The sequence below is a fragment of the Montipora capricornis genome, chromosome 2 (genome assembly GCF_036669925.1).
Source record: "Montipora capricornis isolate CH-2021 chromosome 2, ASM3666992v2, whole genome shotgun sequence".
NCBI classification, from domain to species: Eukaryota; Metazoa; Cnidaria; class Anthozoa; order Scleractinia; family Acroporidae; genus Montipora; species Montipora capricornis.
Window position 1 is genome coordinate 55,007,079 of NC_090884.1, and position 20,000 is coordinate 55,027,078.

A 20,000-nucleotide genomic window follows, 5' to 3' on the forward strand; every position below is an offset into this window, starting at 1 on the left:
TGAGCCTCAGCCTTTTATATGGCAAAGATGTGCGCGAGACTCGGAAAAAAATGGTGAGTCGATTCTGCTATCTGTTTGGCGGGCCATGATTTTGCAGGTATCATTGTCCCGTAAGAGCATATCCTTAGACTTGTAATGCTAGTATGATCACTTCTTGGAATACGAGAAAGATAAGTAATTGAAAGAATAAAATAACTAATGTGGCCTTGAACTACTGTAAAATACTAAAACACTGAAAGTCCGAGCTTTCGCCGCTCAACGGCATCATGAGGGACGGATGAGATGAAATAAAATATTCCGCGAGGGCCGAATAAAAGGGAAAAAAGGTGATGAGAAGATAACGTCGGATTTCATACCTGAGATGGCATTTAATATCCGCTCCCCAAGATACCTGGCATACAACACAGCCAGTAAACTACACAGCACTAAATTTCTAAAGCTGCTAAACAATCTCAGGAACCTCGACAACGCCAGTACCTCAAATAACAGCTTACTGAATTCAACAAATGCAGCTACCAACACGGAAAGAACCGCAACACCACCGATCTGAACAATGCATATAATCACACTACGAATCTACGGGCAGCCTAGTCACTGACCTCGCAGGTCAACTCAACACCCAAGAAATCGATCTCCAGTCTAACGGCCTAAAGTTTAGTTTTCTCCCGGTGTCAATGAACACATAGTCACAGGAATAGGCCAGTTTCGTATTCTAACGGTTGGACTGGATCTGGCATGAAATGGAGGCTAATGCGAGCAAAATAATTTGCATTTGAAAAGATTTGCCCGCATTAGCCTCCATTCCATGCTAGATCCAGTCCAGCCGTGAGAATTCGAAAATGGCCTATTAACGTTGGAAACACGTCACTCGGGAGGAAGGAAACAGGAGCAGGAACGCAGGAAACAGTTCCGCGAATCAAATCCTCAACCCTCAGATTTTATCACCCACCCCCAAACAATCAGACACATCAGTCTCTAAAGACGAGCTTGAAAGCAAGTTCCAGAGGATCCATCTAAAACTCCAAAACCATTCGTAAGTCACTACTCCTCCAACGGAAGTGGTCAAACATCAGTTCTTCTGACATGAAAGCAATCAAAGACCTCAAAGAAGAGAATTACGAATGCCTCCCGAGTGACAAAGAAACTGAATTCTATATAATACCACAGGACATGTACACACCAGTCGCCCTTGATCACCTTAGCGACTCCAACACATACCAGAAAGTTGCTCGTATGTCGTCGGCCAAGACAGTCTAGAGCAAGGTCAACCTGGAAAAACCTCTGCCTACAAAAGGAGTTCCCAACTTTTGTCCAGAAAAGCTTCCTTTCCCCGAACACCGCTTTACCTCGGTTTTATCACCTCATCAAAAACCACAAAACCGGCCCGGACATCAAGATACGACCCATAGTATGCAACAGCAACGGACCAACGTAACGTATCTCATGGTTGCTCGCCAACGACCTTAAACCGATGCTAAAGGATGTTCAAGCACATCTAGAAAACAGCTTAGAACTCATTAATTACATCCAATCCGGCGATCTCACCACCAACAAAACGTTAACATGTCCATGCAGCCTCGATGTGGTATCATTATTGAGGGTTTTGTTCATTTTCAGGAGTACCTTCGAGAGCTTGCAACACAACTCCAACGAGAGGGAAATGTTGTTCTGGTAAGTCATTTTATTTTTGAATATTATTGTTTTATGACGGCACATTGGATCCGAGATGGTGAATGCCCAAAGGGGCGCTAGGCGAATATACGGTATGTGAACTGATCATCGAGATTTCGTGAGCGACCAAAACGCTTGAAAGGTGGTATCCGACCTACAACCTCGTTCCCAGTGTCTCTCTTCTTCGAGAAACATCTTCTTTCCAACATGATCTCTTTTCTAAAGGCGCTGTTACACTGTGCAATATTTTGGTAAAACTTGTCGCGCAACGTCATTGCGAGACAAGTTGCACGAATCATTGCCCAATGCAACATACCTTGCAACGGCCAAAAGCGTTTCGAGACCAGTTGCGCAAACCATTGCAGAAGGTAAGAATTGAGTTCTACTTTCCGCAACGGTTGCAACGAATTTTTTAAGCATTGCGCATTGTAACATCTGTCCTGCAAGTTGTGCCACAACGGTTTGCGCCACCAACCAATGAAAATGTTGCTTTAACCTCATGTGATCATCGAAACGAGACGAGTTGCATGAAACGTTGCTCAGTGTTACACCCGTAAAACAACTTGTTTCGTACTAAGAGAACGTTTGTAGAAATGGCGTTGTGAGACAAGTTGCACGAAAAAATGCACAGTGTAACAGCGCCTTAAATTAACGATTATCGTTAATTCGTAAATGGCTTTGAATTTACTACTATCGTTAATTTAGGACACTGTGTCCCAGGATTTTTGGTAGCAGATAAAATAAGGAAAGTAAAAATTCATATCCGTAGATTGGATTTGAACCCGGAGTATCTACTTTATGAGAACCGCTTCTCTCCGCTTCTCCACTGGTGATCAAGACCTTTAATTAGATTTAATTAAGTCTCCCATAGAATATCGCTGCTAGACTTAAGCTTTGATTTTAAAACGTGCAGTTTTGTCGTGATGTTTGGTGAGCGACATTTGAAAGTGTTTCATATCGTTTGTTGCCGTTTGATAATGACAGAACGGAACGGTTCTATTAAAGAAGAGAAACTAATTTGCATAATCCATAATCGGCACCTGGGCATTACGAGAGAAGAGAATAATGCCCTAGTGCTTGGCTGCTCTTAGCCAATCAGAGTGCGCGTTATATCGCGCATATATATGTGATTCATTTCATATATCATTTCATTTGTTGATTCATTCATGACAGGAAGCACAAATGACCAGTTCCCAACGTCAGTGGCCTCGTAGCTCAGTTGGTTAGAGCGTCGCACCGGAATTGCGAGGTCACGGGTTCAAACCCCGTTGAAGTCCTGAATTTTTCAGGCATCTCTACGCAATTGTAAAAATTGCGTTCATAACTGCGAAGATCATGGCTTCACCTGATTTCATATCCGCAGTTCATATAATGATATTTTAGAATAAAATAGATGTTAATGCTGGTAAGCAAATACTGGGCAGCGCCTGGGAGGAGAGCGTGACTTCACATCACGTGACTACCTTATTTGGCTATTTCATTCATCCCGCCATGCGAACCTTCTCAGTTTGACATTTTCAAAGCTCAACTAGTTCTGTTTTTTCCGTTGAGCAATTTAATCATTGCTGGCGAATTTGCTGACCTCACAAACGCGGTTTTTTACGCCCCTTGCTATCTCAAACCTTTTATTTATTACTGGAACTCGGGAACAATTTATTGAACGGCTTCACACCGTTGTTCCTTCCGCACCATCTTGTAGCTCGCGTACACCAAGCGTCCATCTGACCCGCAGAGAAACGTTCACGCTCCACCGTGAACCCCCTTTACTTCAAGTGCCTCTGCTGAGGAAGTTTCATCCTATATAGACCCACCAATTGTCACCATCCCTGACGATGCGCTGCTTGAAACAGCGGTCAAAACGGTCAAATTTTATTCCAAGATGGCGTCCAAGCAAGAAGAGCTTCACACACAGACACGTCCCCAACCACGTTAGCCACTCTTATTTCCATCATCGTGGACGAAAATCGAGGAATCTACCGCCAAATCAGTTCCTGCTCCAACCTCAATAGCCTCCGCCTCAATCTGTGCAACCTCGACAAACTCCCGCCATTTGCTACTCACCGACGACTTCGACTTCATCGCCAGCCTTCTCAACCATCCCAGTGCCAGCAACAACATTCCTTCCCCATTTTTCAAGGACAGTCGCCGTTATCAGCACATGTTCCAACCAAAGTTAAACGCGCAACATTAAAGGGTGAGTATGTTGAGTTTGTCGCGGTGCTGCCAGAAAACTCGCGCCTCTCAGATAACGACCTTCCCGAGCTTTCCATTTCCTTTATCGGTAAACCACAAAGAGTTCCCCCCTCCTCTCCGAAAAAGTAAGCCCAGCTCGATTCTTGTCGGCATTTTCTGTATGGTTTTCTCAGGGGTGGATCCAGGATTTTTCATGAGTGATTTGCACCAACTAAACTAGGGGGGTTTGGGGGCATGCATGCATGCTCCCCCAAGAAAATTTGAAATTTGGTGCTCTCCGAATGCCATTTTCCCGCACCATCATAACATTAGCCTCGACAGTCATCCATAGATAGTCCTAAATCAGCTATATTAAATCTTTGAAAGCTGCTCCTGTCGTTCCATCCTCACAAAGGTAGAATCCCACAAACCCTTCTCTGACTGTTTTGGTTGAATCAAGAAATCTGATCACCACTGCAGGGCTCGAAATTAACGAAAAAATCCAGTCGCATTTTGCGATAAGATACCAAAATTTAGTCGTAATTTCGCAAATTTTAGTCGCAAAATCGCTGCGCTGCATTGTGTTGTCAGCGGTTTAGCAGAAAAATATGAGCCCGCAGTACTTGTGTGTAAAGAAACTGCTTAAAATGGCGAATGATCGAAGGAATGGAGCTGTGCACGTAACATCGCAGCTAAATTACCATACAATTACGCTACCTTCAGAGAAAATTCACAACGAGAAACAAAATAATTTTGTCATTTATTTATTTATTTGTTTATTTTAGCAAAAGTAGCAGCAAAGTGGCAACTGCTAACCCTTTTGTTTCGAAAGAACGAAGGTGACAACAAGTCGCAAATTTGCGACTTCTCCAGATATTTTAGTCGCAAAGGGAAAAATTTAGTCGCAAATGCGACCGTATTGGTCGCAATTTCGAGCCCTGCACTGAAAGATTTTCTTTGTTTGATACGTCAGCTGCTTCGTCAGACATAATAGAAAAATAATTGCTCTCCCTGATTTCCTGCGACAAATTATTCACTATGATAGCACCCACAGTTGTAATCATCTTGTTTTGACGGGTTTAAGAAATATGCCGCATTTCTGGGTGCAGTTTTCAAGTGACGTTGCAGTGTTTGATCACCGCTGTCAATTCGAAATTCTAATAGTGCCTGAAAGTTTCCAGAAAGACTGGCATTTTGTGGATCATCATCTCGTGGACCTCTGAGGGCTATGTTGTTTCTTTGGCAAAAAATTATTGTCTTGAACAGGGATTTCAGAATTTCGCGATTTGTTTTGATTTGTTGTTGAAGTAAGCTGTTTATCTGTCGATCAATTGGGAGCGATTTTCTTGTCATCTTTCTCAAAAAAAAAAAAAATTAAAACAAGAAGGATAGTTGATTTCGTGAACTGCAATAAAGGGCTGAAAAATAAGGTTTGGAAGAAATTTGAGCGATTTCTGCAAGTCACTTGAACTACTCTGGATCCACCCCTGGTTCTGCACTTCTCACTTCTTTTCCCCAAAGGGCGGTAGAGCTGTTCCCCTATCAAGCGACCATTCGATTACCCAAAGGAAGTTGCGGGCTTGGCATGGCCTTCCTATGATGTTGACTTTCGTAGGAAAACAGCCACAAACCTCCCCCTCTAAAACAGACATCTAACCCAGGGTCCAAATTAACTTGTACATTTTGACCTGTTTTATGGATACCAGAAAGCAATGACCGCATGGTCTTGTGTATGTGTCAAGCATTATCTTTTCACTTTCAAAAGCGCACATTTTGGAGAGAAAAGGTATCCGACCTCGAATGTACATGTAATAATGAAATCTATCTGTCCCCTTGTTTGTCGAAAATTTCAGCTACGGAAACACTAGTCACACCCTGTCGAACACAATCCACCATAGTGGTACATTCCTCACACCAGTCCTTGAATCTCTTTACTGAGTCGTTTTTCCCCCTGCAATACATATTTTATGAGAAACAACGGCTTGTGAGGTTATGGAGGTTGTTAGCGGAAAAACTCCTTCATCTCTATTTCAAAACAGTCTCAGGATAAAAAGTAAGACACCTCTTGGCAAACAGATCTGACCTTAACAATGGTGACCAGTTGTGAAATTCTGGTCGCAATTTCAGACCCCGTAACCTGCCTCCAGAATAATCCCCATTCACCCCTGAGGGAGCTCCAGGGAATGGCCCGGAAAAACCACTACTACCTCTACACAGCCCTTCCCGTTGGCCTACGGAGTGCCCCTTCATTTTTAATCAGCTTCCCATATCCCCCTCCCTGTTCGACCTGCTCACAAGTTCACCCTGATCCCTTTTGTTACTCATCTGTGCAATACAGGCTCCTACGGCACGTTTTATGTTTATCTGGCAGCACTTGACAACCTTCACATTGAGTCTGGCTGTCTCCTGGACATTCTGGCGATGCCAGTCCTTCACAAAAGTTTGAGGGGGATCAAGCTCTCCCATGGGAATGCAAGAAGGCTTGCCACCTGATCACCTCATCAGTTCTCCATAGCATCTAAGTATACTAAGTTACAACCTTTTAAGTCTACCAAATGTTGACTCCTTTATGTTATGGGCTGCATTTACCCTTTCATTTTTTGGCAGCGAATTTGCCTGCAATGGCAATTTCGACCCTCAGTCCCACCTTGCTAGAACAGACATTTCTTTCCATCCCAACATCCTTCACCCTACTTCATTTGACACTGCAATTTAAAAGTCCAAAACTGACCCTTTCTGGGAGACAGCCAGGCTCAGTTTTGCAAGGTCAAACTCAGACCTTTATGCATCGTCTGCCCTGCAAGATTATATGCTCAAAACTGCAACTCAAGACCCTGGCCAGCTACTCTTCAGCTTCTCCTGTGGACCATATCTCACCCAGACTTCACACACCAACAACTTATGGTCTCCCTTAAACCTCTGTGACAATGACAGCTCCTCCTCTGCCTCTCACAGCTTTAGTATTGGTGCTGCTACAACCGGCAGAATCACTGGCATTTTCAACTGGCTCTTCAAATTCTGGGTCGCTGGAATCCTAATACATACCAAGCTTACATCAGGACTCCAAAGGAAACAATATGTCAGGTTCCTCAGTCATTGGCCTCTTGCTCCTCCTGCTAACAACCCCCTGGAATCCTTGAAAGCACTTGAGTATCTCATTGAAACTTGGATTTTTCTAACAATCAGTAATGATCTATGACAGTTCCTTGGATAACTTAATTCATATTTTCCTGTATCGTCCTGAACCTATAGTGTTTTCACCTATGGGTACAGCAATCATGTTGGCATCCCCCTGGAAGCCTGCTGTGTGCGTTTGCTCCCCCCCCCCCCCCTCATTTCTCCTCGATACGATTGCCTTTCATCCCCTTTTCAGCCACATGCCAGCCATCACATGGGTGAAAGCTCTATCCTAAGCTTAATGCCATGTTTCTCCTTTAAAACAAAAAAGGAAAAAGGCGCATTCGGCACTTGAGGGTTTTCTGTGACATTCTCTTTCCTTGGGCTTTCTGCCCTCTCAAGTTCATGTAGTACTATTGGAAATGACTATTTTGACGGAAATGTTTTGCACGAGGGTCCTATCCCCTCCAGCCAAATGTGTTGTGCGAGGGTCCTATCCCCTCCAGCTGAATATTTTGTGTGAGGGTCCTATCCCCTCCAGTCTAATGTTTTGTGCAAGGGTCCTATCCCCTCCAGTCGAATGTTTTTTGCGAGGGTCCGATCCCCTCCTGTCAAATGTTTAGTGCGAGGGTCCTATCCCCTCCAGTGTCAAATGTTTAGTGCGAGGGTCCTATCCCTTCCAGTCAAATTTTTTGTGCGAGGGTCCTATCCCCTCCATTCAAATGTCTAGTGCGAGGGTCCTATCCCCTCCAGTTAATTGTTTTGTGTGAGGGTCCTATCCCCTCCAGTCTCTATGCGATGCCCATTGGCTTTGGTTTTTTTTATTTATTTTTATTTATTTATTTATTTTTTTATTTTATTTATTTATTTTTTTTTTATGCTCATGTCGTACTTTCGACCCCTATCTCCACTCGTCGGTTCTCTACTTTCACCTTTGGGGCAGGCAATGTTTGCTTTTCGCTATTGCAACTCCGTGGAGATGGGGTCATTTTTTCTCCCTGTCAAATTGGGAGCAAAACCACTAAATGGGCTTCGCACAGGGCACTCCTCGTTTATCTCGGCGTTTTGGGCGGGGAATTGCTGCCTGCGGCACCCGTTCAGCCCTGTGCTGAAGCCCCGTTAGGGAGGGGGCATATTGTTACTCTGCTGGACTGGGCTAACTTAGCCCCAGGACATTATGCCAGCAACTATGCCCGCCTTGCAATACAGGCATGAGGCACCCCCTCGGCTAGTTGCCGAGGCCCCTCATCCGGTGGTCCATACCGGCGGTGGGTATTATCCGCGCCTTGCCAGTACATTCCCTGCCCCTCGTTTACGCCCAAGTTGTGTGTATTGTCTTTTATTGCGCACCAAAGCATTAAATGATATTTTAGAATAAAATAGATGTTAATGCTGGTAAGCAAATACTGGGCAGCGCCTGGGAGGAGAGCGTGACTTCCCATCACGTGACTACCTTATTTGGCTATTTCATTCATCCCGCCATGCGAGCCTTCTCAGTTTGACATTTCCAAAGCTCAACTAGTTCTGTTTTTTCCGTTGAGCAATTTAATCCCTCCCTCCCGCCCTGTTTGCTTTCTGGTTCTCTTGTATTTTATTTTATTTTTTCCTTATGAGCTTCTGTAACCTATTCAATAGTTCTCCTTAATAAAATATGGGCGGGGAATTGCACCCCTTCAGCCCTGTGCTGAAGCCCCGTTAGGGAGGGGGCATATTGTTACTCTGCTGGACTGGGTTAACTTAGCCCCAGGATATTATGCCAGCAACTATGCCCGCCTTGCAATACAGGCATGAGGCACCCCCTCGGCTAGTTGCCGAGGCCCCTCATCCGGTGGTCCATACCGGCGGTGGGTATTATCCGCACCTTGCCAGTACATTCCCTGCCCCTCGTTTACGCCCAAGTTGTGTGTATTGTCTTTTATTGCGCACCAAAGCATTAATGATTCATTTCATATACCATTTCATCATTGATTCATTCCTCAAGGGACCATTAGAACCCACAAATCACCAGCTCCCAACGTCAGTGGCTTCATAGCTCAGTTGGTTAGAGTGTCGCACCGGTATCGCGAGGTCACGGGTTCAAACCCCGTTGAAGTCCTGAATTTTTCAGGCTTCTCTACGTAATTGCTAGAATTGCGTCCATAACTGCGAGGATCATAGCTTTACTTGACTTCATATCCGCAGTTCAATATATGATTTCATTCGTTGATTCATTCATCACGGGAAGCTTAGAACCCACAAATGACCAGCTCCCGACGTCAGTGGCTTTATAGCTCAGTTGCTTAGAGCGTCGCACCGGTCTTGTGAGGTCACAGGTTTAAAGCCCGTTGAAGTCCTGAATCTTCCAGGCTTCTCCACGCTATCGCTAAATTTGTGTTCATAACTGAGAGGATCATAAATGAATGAAGGGGTAGTTTCTAAAGAAACTGTGGTGCTGCGTCGGTGGGGAAGTAGTATACAAAAATTTGGTTTATCAACGGAGTTGATAATGTAAATTGACCACCGTACAGAGATTCTAAAAGCTGACGTTTCGAGCGTTAGCCCTTCGTCAGACGAAGGGCTAACGCTCGAAACGTCAGCTTTTAGAATCTCTGTACGGTGGTCAATTTACATTATCAACTCCGTTGATAAACCAAATTTTTGAGAGGATCATAGCTTTACTCTGCGCAATTTTTCGCGCAACTTGTCTCGCCATTGCGAGACAAGTTGCACGAATCATTACTTAATGTAACACACCTTGCAACGACCAAAAACGTTGCGAGACTAGTTTCAGAAACCGTTGCGGAAAGTGGAATTGAGTTCTACTTTCCGCAACTCTTCACGCAACGTTGCAACGAATTTTTAAGCATTGCACAATGTAACATTCGTCCTGCAACTTGTGTTGCAACGGTTTGCGTCACCAGCCAATGAAAATGTTCCTTTAAGCTCTTGTGATCATCGAAACGAGACAAGTTGCATGAAACGTTGCCCGGTGTGAGACCCGTCAATCAACTTGCTTCGTACTGTGAGAACGGTTGTAGAAATGGCATTGCGAGACAAGTTGCGCGAAAAATTGCACATTGTAACAGCACCTTTAGGGTGGATTAAATTTTTTTCTCAGGCATTCTGCGGGTCAAACTGTGGGTGAGCAAATATTTTTACGAACCCTTTGAAAGGTTTAGTTAAATTATATTGATGAGAGTCTTTTTATTTCTAGAATAATGGGGGCAAAGCGCAGAAAGCTTATAAAAAAGCATCGTCTTTTATAAGAAACGATGCTCTTGACATCGTCGCAAAGGTTGGTTTTTTACAGTATTTTAACTGTTTCAATGTTGTCACATACGGGGTAAGATTAGTGAATGCTGATTGGCTGAGACGGAGGGCACTTTTTAGCAATCAAGAGGGCATGATGACTTGATCCTGATTGGTTAAGAGTTTGCTATTCCTGATCAAGCAAAGTTGCAAGATAATGTTCTTCCAGAATTCTTTTGTCCACATGTAAAATACGTTTTAAGCGCCATTTCTGTTGGCAGCAACGATTTATTGAATTGAACTTTAACCGAATGAAAGCGTGTTGAATCGATTGTCAGTTTTCGCGGCACTAAACAGGCTTTCCCTCAACAATTTTGCTCATTATGTGATAAAAATGTACTGTAATCATGATCGCAGTGCGTCCTTGTGCAATTAAAGATTAATTTCACTTGTATTTTCAGAGTTTTCTAAATTGCCCTCGTCGCGAATTTTGTGAAAACTTTGAAAATGCGCCGCGTGAAATTAATCTTTAAGTAATGATCCGTGTAAGGTGGATAGCAATTTCCTTTGTTATGCGGCAACGGGGCTTTCCCCACATAGGAATGTTATCATTTTTACACAGAGAATACATAAACCTACAGGAAAGCCGTGAACGCAATAAAATTCATTTACAGCCCACTTTGAAAGGGTGTTTTTTTGTGTTAAAAGATTTTGACCAATCACAAGAGTTGAAAACAAAAGCCAAGAAACGTTTACAATTTTACATGTTCCCCACATACGATTTCTGTGGAATTCATTTAAACTGAGACCAGATGAAAGATGGAAGATGGTTGGAAAGTAAGGATGAATATAATACTGCTTTTATGAAGTTTTGTTAACTTTTGCTGTTTAAGCCAATCAGAAGTAAGTACAGACCATAGAAAAGTTATCACCTTTTTGCATACCAATTGAATTCCAACATGTTCGTTGCCGTTGTTGCTATCGTTCTTATCTGGACCGTTTCTTAATTGCCCTCGGGCCCATGGGATTACATATGTAACAAATAGATTCCATGTTGCCGTGCACCTGTTCAGTAATTTAAAAGGGAGCTTAAGCACGTGCGTTTTTGAGATGCGGACGGCAACCGGAAGAGAACATTTAGCGTGCTAGGGCAGTGGTGTCTCCTAGACTTTTATACTTATCATCTCTAATGGAGAAAAGATACTTAGCAATGTAAATGTGGTTGTGTAAAGACAAGTTCACTTCCGGTTGCCGTCCGCGTCTCAAAAACGCGCGTGCTTAAGCTCACTAATAGATCACAGATGACGTCAAAATATGGAAAGAACAAAAAGTGGCACATGAGCACATGAGGAGATATCCGAATGTGTCACTGATGTTCTTACCACATTTTGACGTCTTCTGTGATCTATTACTGAACGGACGCACGGCAACATGGAATCTATTTGTTATATATAATAAAGAATTAAACTTTATTCACATAAAAGCTGATGGTGACGTCAATCGTGCGTCTGTCCTCTGATAGATCATAGGCAAGAACCAATCAAAATGCGAGAATAACTTAGGTTATTATATTAACAAATATAGAAAGTAGTGTCACGATAACTTGAAAGTGACTGATTTAGAACTCTCACGCCACATTCTAAGTTAATCAGAAACAAAGGAAAACCAATTGTGATTTGCTTGTAAGAGTTTTCAGCTGCATGGATTTGTTTGTATGACTCAGGAGTTAAAAGGGAGTTTAAGCCGCAAGAAGGACGATAGTGTCGGCGAAATTGCCACTTAGAATATAATATAGCGCTATCGTAAGAATTTCGCGATTAGTCCATCTTTCACAATATGCAAAACAGGCGAACTATAATTCTACAACGGCGGTTTTAAAGGAAAGTGTCTAATCGGCGTGGGTGGGTGGGTCGCGTGTCGTGGGTCGTGGGTCCCTAACCCTAACCCTTTTTTTTTATCAACGACTTGAAATTCTCGAAACAGAGAAGACCTAAGACCTAAGACAAATTTGAACCGAGCACTGAGGGAGCTAATATATATATATATATTTCTTATCTTCAAACAAACACGACCCACGACCCACTCACGCCATTTAGCCTCACCCTTTTAAAGTTAAGGTAAAAAAATTAGCGGTTCGTTGTCGTGTGCTCATGTTGTCGCCAAAACATTTTACGTTGTTGTTGGGTGGAGTGTATTAAAATGCGTGCCGGCACGTGCAGCAGGACTATTTTTCCCCTTTTTTACCAGTGGAGTTTTTGTTTTGTGACGTTGCCGTAGCCGTAGCCGTAGCCGTAGCCGTTCGGCAATGCTTAAGCTCCGTTAAGAAACGACGACGGCTACGACAACGACAACGCCACAAAACAATAATATCATTGGTTAAAAAAAGAAAAATATTCGTACTGCTCGTGCGGCACAATTTACTTTTAGGATGTAATGTGCGGCGTGAACGAGATGGAATAATTGCAAAAGACTTGGGAACCTGGCCCGCCATAGTGCAAGGTTATACTTTTAAGGCGACATTTTCGTCGACGTTGCTGTCGGAGATCATAAAGTCCCTTGTCCCGATGGGCGTTATTCGCGCGGCGGCCATATTGGCCATAGACAATAAATTTCGTACCCTAAGCCTCGGGTTGAAATGTTTGGGAACGAGTTTCGGTGGGGCAATGCAAAAGGTTTCATTATCCCTCGGAATTCAACATGGCCGCCGTGTGATTAAAGCCCATTGGCTCATACCAGGATAATACTTGGATTGTGGCTTGTAGGCACTTAATTGAAAATTACTCCGTAAAGGCGCTGTTACACTGTCAAATGTTTCGTGCAACTTGTCCCGCAATGTTTTGGCGACATTGTGGCGGGACAAGTTGCATGAAACATATCCCAGTGTAACATACACTGCAACGGCCAAAATCGTTGCGAGACAAGTTCACCAAGAGCCGTTGCCGAAAGTAGAATTAGGTTCTACTTTTCGTGCAACTTGTCTCGCAACGATTTTGGCCGTTGCAGTGTATGTTACTCTGTGAAATGTTTCATGCAACTTGTCCCCCCACAATGTCGCCAAAACATTGCGAGACAAGTTGCACGAAACATTTCGCAGTGTAGGCTCATCAGTTAATTGTGCTGATTCAGAGCCTGACTTGCCAAGGAAAATGATGATTGGTTCGATTTCCAAAAATCGTGCTGTCCATTTGTAGCGTACACAGGCAAATCCTAACGCGTATGAGCAAGCCATTAATCCTACCCTTAATTAAGTGTCCTTGATCTTTTTCTAACGCTTATTCTTCGAATGAACAATTTTGATTTTTCGCTTTTTTGAATTATCCTATTTCTCTTACAGGGCATTGTGACACACTGGGATATTGCTTTTAGTCATGTGGATGAGTTTTTAGCAAAACTCATTAAAAGGGTAAATTTTGCATAGTTTATCTAACAGGACTGCTGACTTTTTCACATGGCTAAGTTTTATGAACATTTTTCTTTAGTCAACGCTTAAATTAAATGCCAGCACAGTTAGTCTTTTTGTTCTCGTAAGAAGCCGTATTTTTGATGGGAATAATGGAGGCAGTGTGGCCCAGTAGCTGCCCAGTGGTTCGGGTGCTTGCTTTGCAAACGGGAGATCCCGGGTTCAAGACCCGTTCTGTCCATTCGTTGAATTTGATCCTGGAAGTCCCTGGTTCAACTTCTCGGCCGCATTTGTATATAGCCAACTGGTTTGCCTCCGGCCAGTTGGGATTCTTAAGTTGTTGTTGTTCTGTTCTGTTCTCAGCTGTCGTTTCGTTGATTGTGTTTCATTGGCCCTGAAAAGCCCCTGTTGGGAGTGGTCAATTTTAAGTATGTAAATATGTCATAGGGAGGACGAAACGTCATGCTAAAATTTGAGACAGTTGTTTAATTTTAACTCATTCCTTTCCTGTTATCTACAGATTTCTAGGCAAGTTAGAATAAGCTTGCGGTTCTCCGTTTGCTGTTTCACGTAAAGGCGTTGCTAAACTTCTCTAATATTAAAGCTTCCAAGACTGAGTAATAGTTGGCAAAGCCTCTCAATTGCGATATTTATCAGTATAAATCTGCTGAAGAAAAGATTTATTTTTACATATCTCTGAGGACAAAAAGCAAAGATCTATTTTGCTATTGTTTTCCCGTAAAATTTTACTTTTATTTGGTCGCATAACTGTTACCCATACAATACAATAATACAATACATACTTAATTGACCACTCCCCATAGGGGCTTTTCAGGGCCAATGAAACACAACGAAACGACAGAACAGAACAACAACAACAACTGTTAAGAATCCCAACTGGCCAGAGGCAAACCAGTTGGCTATTTACAAGTGCAGCTGGGAAGTTGAACCAGGGACTACCAGGATCAAATTCAACGAGTGGTAAGAGCGGGTCTTGAACCCGGGATCTCCGGATCTCAAGCCAAGCGCCTAACCACTGGGCCACACTGCCCACCTCTGTGACCGAGGGTTTCAAGGGGCATGGTCCTATATCGTAAAATGATACAACAGACTTACTTGCATTCCTGTTTTTAAAAAATAAATCTTGCATTGCGAATCACTTTTAAAGCTCATGAAAATCGAAATTTAGAGAACAAATCGGGGAAATATGTTTGCTTTAGTTAATGTCACATTTATCTTACCTTCGACATTTATCTCACCTTTGAAAACCATTTGATTTTAACTGCAGGCTAACTGATGTCTCAACGTCCTATTTTAGCTTGTGCCCTGTTCTTTTTCTTAGGTGCGGTTTGATTTAGGACGCTGTAAACCTCTTCCTAACATATATCACGGACTCACAGATTCTTTGTGCAAACATTATGCAGCAGGAATGGTACGATTTATAGAAATTGGAGCCGTTTTCAGTTGAGTGTCGAGCCTCTAAACCCATGTCGTGATGTATAGGAAACTCGATTGGCCAACTGAACAATTTCACTCCTTTTGTTAAGAACTGTTTTTTTGAACAGTTGTAGAAAGGCAGGTCAAAAGTAGAAGTGGTTATCTTTTTGCCTGCTCGTGGAAATTTTCCGGGTCCTTGCGTCAAGTACTAATTGTTGGCTTGTGCTCTGCTTCTTACTTGAGACTGTGCAAATCATCCTCGAGTTGATACAAGTGAGATGACTCACTCATTCACTCACTTGCTCACTCACCCACTCACTCTCGTTTTTGTCCGTCTTGTCATTCATCGGTCGACGCTCAGTTGAAAACCAATCCTTCTTCAAAAAGAAAGGAAATATTAATAGTTTTGAAGAGATGGTATTTTTTTAGTGGTGACTCGGGAATACTCGGGAAAAATCCGAGTGCTCCTTAACAGGAGTCGAACCTACGACCGTGGCGTCCTTCCGATTATCAGTACGGATGCTCTACCACTTAGCAAAAAGGGCTGATCGGAAAAATCCGAGTGGAATCGAACATACGACCTTCCGATTATCATTTCGGATTCTCCACTACTAAGCTATAGGACGTATACCGCTTAGTAAGTAGAGCATCCGAGCTAGTAATCGAAAGGTCATTTCCATCTCAGTTTTCATTTCAGGGAGTATTTATTTCTAATAGTTGACAGGATCATTTTTTTTTAGAACGCAGCTTGGGTTGCGTTTGGTCTTGATGCTCTTGTTCTTCTAATCTGCATTGTCCTTTGTGTACGAGCCTCGAAACATTTTCGCCGCGCGTCAGCTATGCAAGAAATCGACGAACCAGGTAAGACGGACTATTTTAAGTCGATATGGTAGAAGTGGCGTAGACGAGGAGTTTTTATTTTTCCTAAGGAAACCAACAGTATCAGGGCCGTAGGCAGTATGAGGCAAACCGAGGCACTTGCCTCAGTCATTTTTTCGTGATTCTTTAAAATAAAGGGTGATTCCAGTGTTGTCTTTAAAATGTAGTCATCATAAACACCTAAAATACCTACGAAGAGAATTTAACCATGGATATTGCCTCAGTCATAATTTTTTTCTGGCTACGGCACTGAGTATGGTGAGAAATAAGTGTATTTTGTTAATTTACACCTTACTGTGAAAGTGCATGCTTGTTTTGCGCTCGTGTGTTTTTCTCCCAATCTCCTGTCTTCTTCCTCTAGTCTACTTGAGTTACTTCTCTTGTGTACGAAAAGCAGCCTACATAATTGATTTCACATGGGCGGAGATTGGAGCCAAGGGAAAGGAAAGGCTCCACTCTCTACTCTTTGCCTATCCCCACCCCTTCGGTTGCAATATTTTTTCTCCCCAACCTCCTGTCGCCTCACCAATTCAAGTTGGCAGACAAACATTTCGCAAAGAAGTATACAAAGCGCTCGTCCGCTAAAAAACGTGCACTTCTGGCTGCAGACAAAAAGAAAGAGTGACTGGCGTGCCAGCTATGAATTCTTATTGGAACTCGCGTAATGCGGCACACTCTTATTCGTACTTCACGGCTGCATCGTTATGAAAATATCCCCTGGTTTTTTCTCGTCGTCTCTTGGACTCTTGGAGTCACATCGCCCCAAACACCATAGTGTTCGTAGGTTGCTGGAGCGACTAATATTTGTGTTGTTTCAAGTAGCGTGTGGGTGTGATTCAATAGTTCTAATCTACTCAATTCTCCTCAAAATTGATCCTTTTGGTTCGCCTTTTTCAGATTCAGAGGGCGAAGTGGTTGTATTAAAGATGGTGCACAAAACTGATAGTCAACAGTTAGTTCTTTAGTCAGGTTCACTTTTGCATTTGCTTTCGTCGCAGCAACTTAGTTACATTTTTTTACACACAAAATACATCTTAAAATGTGGGTGTTTGCAGATAAGAACCCACGCGCTTAAGAGTGTTCACACACCTATTCCAATTGACAAAAAGGACAAGGAATTTTAATAAATTTATTAATTCGTTTCAGTTAAAAGTACACAAAGAAAATACAGTGGAACCTCTCCTTTGGGACTCCTCTATTCAGGGAACACCTCCATTCAGGGGACACAGAATTTGGTCCCGGAAAAATGTTCACACTAATATTTCACTTCAACCCAACCGCTATTCAGGGGACACCTGCCTTGGTCCCGAGGATGTCCCTTTAATGGAGGTTCGTTCCACTGTTATAACTTATAGTTGAGTTGAAGGTCATTCTTGGGTTTCTCACGTGAGGAAATATAAGCTTAAATTTCTTTGAAAACTTTCAGGAGATGACGAGCTTTGAGTTTGTAGAAGTACACTCCTGTACTGACTATTTTCAAAGTGAGTCCAAGTGAGAAACGGTCGTGATGGTAATAAGTTTTACTTTTCATATTTTAAACTTTTTGCAAACTTGCTCATTTTAACAACGAACTTTATTTAAGTGTGAAGTGTATTTATTGCTGGGGCACTAATCGGGGAAACTGAACGGCAAATCAATTCAACTCATATGAAATCATAGTGTGGTTTTTTAGGGTCATTTAACATTTCTTTTGTTCTGGAAAATGTTGGATGGATTTCAAGCCGTTTGAACAGTTCGGTCAACAGTTGTAAAACATACGCATGCTCACGTAAGGTCCTAAATCTGGACTGGAGCGTTTTGTTTCTTAATCTTAGTTACTGGCAATCAAAGTGTTGGTTCCACTGTTTGCGCGATGCTAGAACCGTTTAAACGGCATCCGCACAGCTTTGTCGTTGCATTCAACATTTGCCAAACCTACGGTTTAACTTTTTTTGAGCGAACAGTGCTTCTTGTGTTTTTAATAGTACATCGCGATTGGCTGATTTCGATCCTCTGTCGGTTTCTGCTTCAACTGCCCGCCAAATATCGCGGCAGTGATTGACGGCAGTGACAAATGAATCGTTGAGTCAGTGGAATTTAAATTGCAGGGCCTGCAACTTTTATGAAATGCGCAATAATATTTTCAGTTAAACTGGAAGTTATTTTAATCTTTTATAATTGTAGAATTTTATTGTTGTAATAAATAGTATTAAAGACATTGCGTGATCTTTTTTCTCCCGTACATGGAAAACTTGCTTGTCATGTAGTGAATGTTTTTAGCAGGGCTTCTTTCATTGCCCTGGCGTTGTTGTACACATTTTAAAATAAAATTTCATTTCAGGGGATTCGTACGTTTTACATTCCAACACTGAAACAATATGTTAGAAACAAGTAAACGCAGAAATTGTCCGAGTCGCGCAAAAATTCGCCTTTCCTTGCACATTGTCTAATTCTAAATCTAAAGGTAAGTATTTTTTATTCCATTAGATAATCTACTTTGACGTACGCACAGCAAGCGAAGGTTACAGAATTAAGGAGTTATCTCAAGATTTGCTTCTCGAGATGAAAAGTGTGATTTCTTTACGGACCATCGCAAATATAAAAGATTATTTACTTTGTCTTTTGAGAGAAATTGGGAATAATTACCCTTTTATCTTTGAACTACCTTTTAATCTAACTTAAAAACTAATAGACTAAACATTTCAATTGACAACACTGACTGTAAAAAATCATAACGCCACTAAAATTCTACATTTACCTTAATCCTTGGCAATTAAGAAAAACACTCACTCAGGCGAAGGTTTTTAAAAATTAACCTTAAAAACCTAAATCAATCTCCTTTTTCAGCTAGTTCCAGAGGAAAGACAATTCTTATGATAATTAGTTTTGCCTTGTATATGAATGAAGAAGGTCTTCGGAAAAGGTCATGCATATGATTTGAATAAGAGCCTCTGATATGACCTGAAACCCCTATCAAACCGTGGCCCTACGTACGGTTTTTTTCTCCACCTGTAGCTCAACTCGCACTGAAGTCTCACAGTCCCTACGGGCCGTGGTGGAATGAAAATGAAGGCGTATGTGATTGTTGAGAGCAGATGTGCGCAAAGTGAGTAGCTGTGCGGTCACTACCACAGGGTGAAAAGTACTGCTAAATCCCTTTCTTACCCTGGAGCGAAAAGAATTCAATTCCTTCTGAAATCGACTGTGCCTGAACGGATAAAGAAAGGGGTTTACCAGCGAGTTTAAGCTGAAACACGTGACTGGAAGCCAACCTCCGACAATAAGAAGAGCGCGCAGTCTCCAAAAGGATTTCCCGCTGTCATGTAGAAAGCCTGCGAAGTTATAAACGTACAGGATGAGCAGAACAGTTGGCAAGGTAAATAAAATGAAATTTGTGGACACAAGGATGGCAATTTTTCGCGCCAGTTTTGCCTCTCGTTTTATGCCAAATTGCATGCTGGACTTTCGCGTGTAGCAAAAGATTAAAACATAAAGCACAAGACTAATCAAATAAAGGAACACAAACATGGCGGAAATGCAGAGAGTTATGTTAGTGGTGTCGAGGATGCCTTTGCCGGTGTGGAAAGGCAGTGTACACTGGAACCATTTGTGGTATTTTAGCGTCTCTACGCCTACAAGAGGCAAGCTTGCAAAGACAACGGCAGTCATCCACGTGAACGATAAAATAACCAACAATGTTCTTTTTTTGAATCTGTGGCGAGATCCATGGAAATACACGATGACCAAATATCTTTCCAGTGTTAAGAGAAGCGAGTTGACAACAGCTGTGACTTGACCAGTTGTAAATACCATACCGATGTAACTACATATCGACGAGACGTTTTCCATTACAACGCGTGGAAGGACTTTGTCATCCTCATTGAATAAGTTGTATTTGGCAATCGCCACACTGTACACCCCAATCAAAAGATCACTCATAGCCATGCTAGCCACTAAGATGAATGATGTCTTTTTTCTCAGTATTCTAGAGTGCATAATCACAAAAAGAACGAATAGATTCAAGAGGATTGTAAATGCACCCAAAGCATACTGCGAGAAGAACAGCTTTCGAGGAACATTGTACAGTTGTCGCAGAAATGTGATGTCAACATCGTTG

The 20,000-nt window shown here is 42.3% G+C and overlaps 2 protein-coding genes and 1 non-coding gene across 6 annotated transcripts in view; 2 read left to right on the forward strand and 1 right to left on the reverse strand.

Moving 5' to 3' along the window:
* Nucleotides 1–18,099, forward strand: part of LOC138027671 (prominin-1-like) — a 57,048-nt gene extending 38,949 nt beyond the window's left edge. The window contains exons 18-24 of the mRNA XM_068875237.1: nucleotides 1–53; nucleotides 1,618–1,671; nucleotides 10,154–10,234; nucleotides 13,523–13,591; nucleotides 14,931–15,020; nucleotides 15,766–15,886; nucleotides 16,802–18,099. The exon at nucleotides 1–53 is cut by the window's left edge and continues 31 nt beyond it. Coding sequence (XP_068731338.1) covers nucleotides 1–53; nucleotides 1,618–1,671; nucleotides 10,154–10,234; nucleotides 13,523–13,591; nucleotides 14,931–15,020; nucleotides 15,766–15,886; nucleotides 16,802–16,869 — 536 coding nt within the window. The 3' untranslated portion in view covers nucleotides 16,870–18,099. The remainder of the gene's footprint in view (nucleotides 54–1,617; nucleotides 1,672–10,153; nucleotides 10,235–13,522; nucleotides 13,592–14,930; nucleotides 15,021–15,765; nucleotides 15,887–16,801) is intronic.
* On the forward strand, nucleotides 2,876–2,948 carry Trnas-gga (transfer RNA serine (anticodon GGA)). Its single transcript has one exon. It is a non-coding gene; the product is annotated as a tRNA-Ser (tRNA).
* A 432-nt stretch (nucleotides 18,100–18,531) lies between the features above and the next one.
* LOC138027701 (cannabinoid receptor 1-like) overlaps nucleotides 18,532–20,000 on the reverse strand; it is a 20,577-nt gene continuing 19,108 nt past the window's right edge. For all 4 annotated transcript variants that reach the window (XM_068875312.1, XM_068875283.1, XM_068875293.1 and 1 more), the window contains one exon: nucleotides 18,532–20,000. This exon is cut by the window's right edge and continues 408 nt beyond it. In XM_068875312.1, the coding sequence (XP_068731413.1) occupies nucleotides 18,857–20,000 (1,144 nt within the window). In that variant the 3' untranslated portion in view covers nucleotides 18,532–18,856.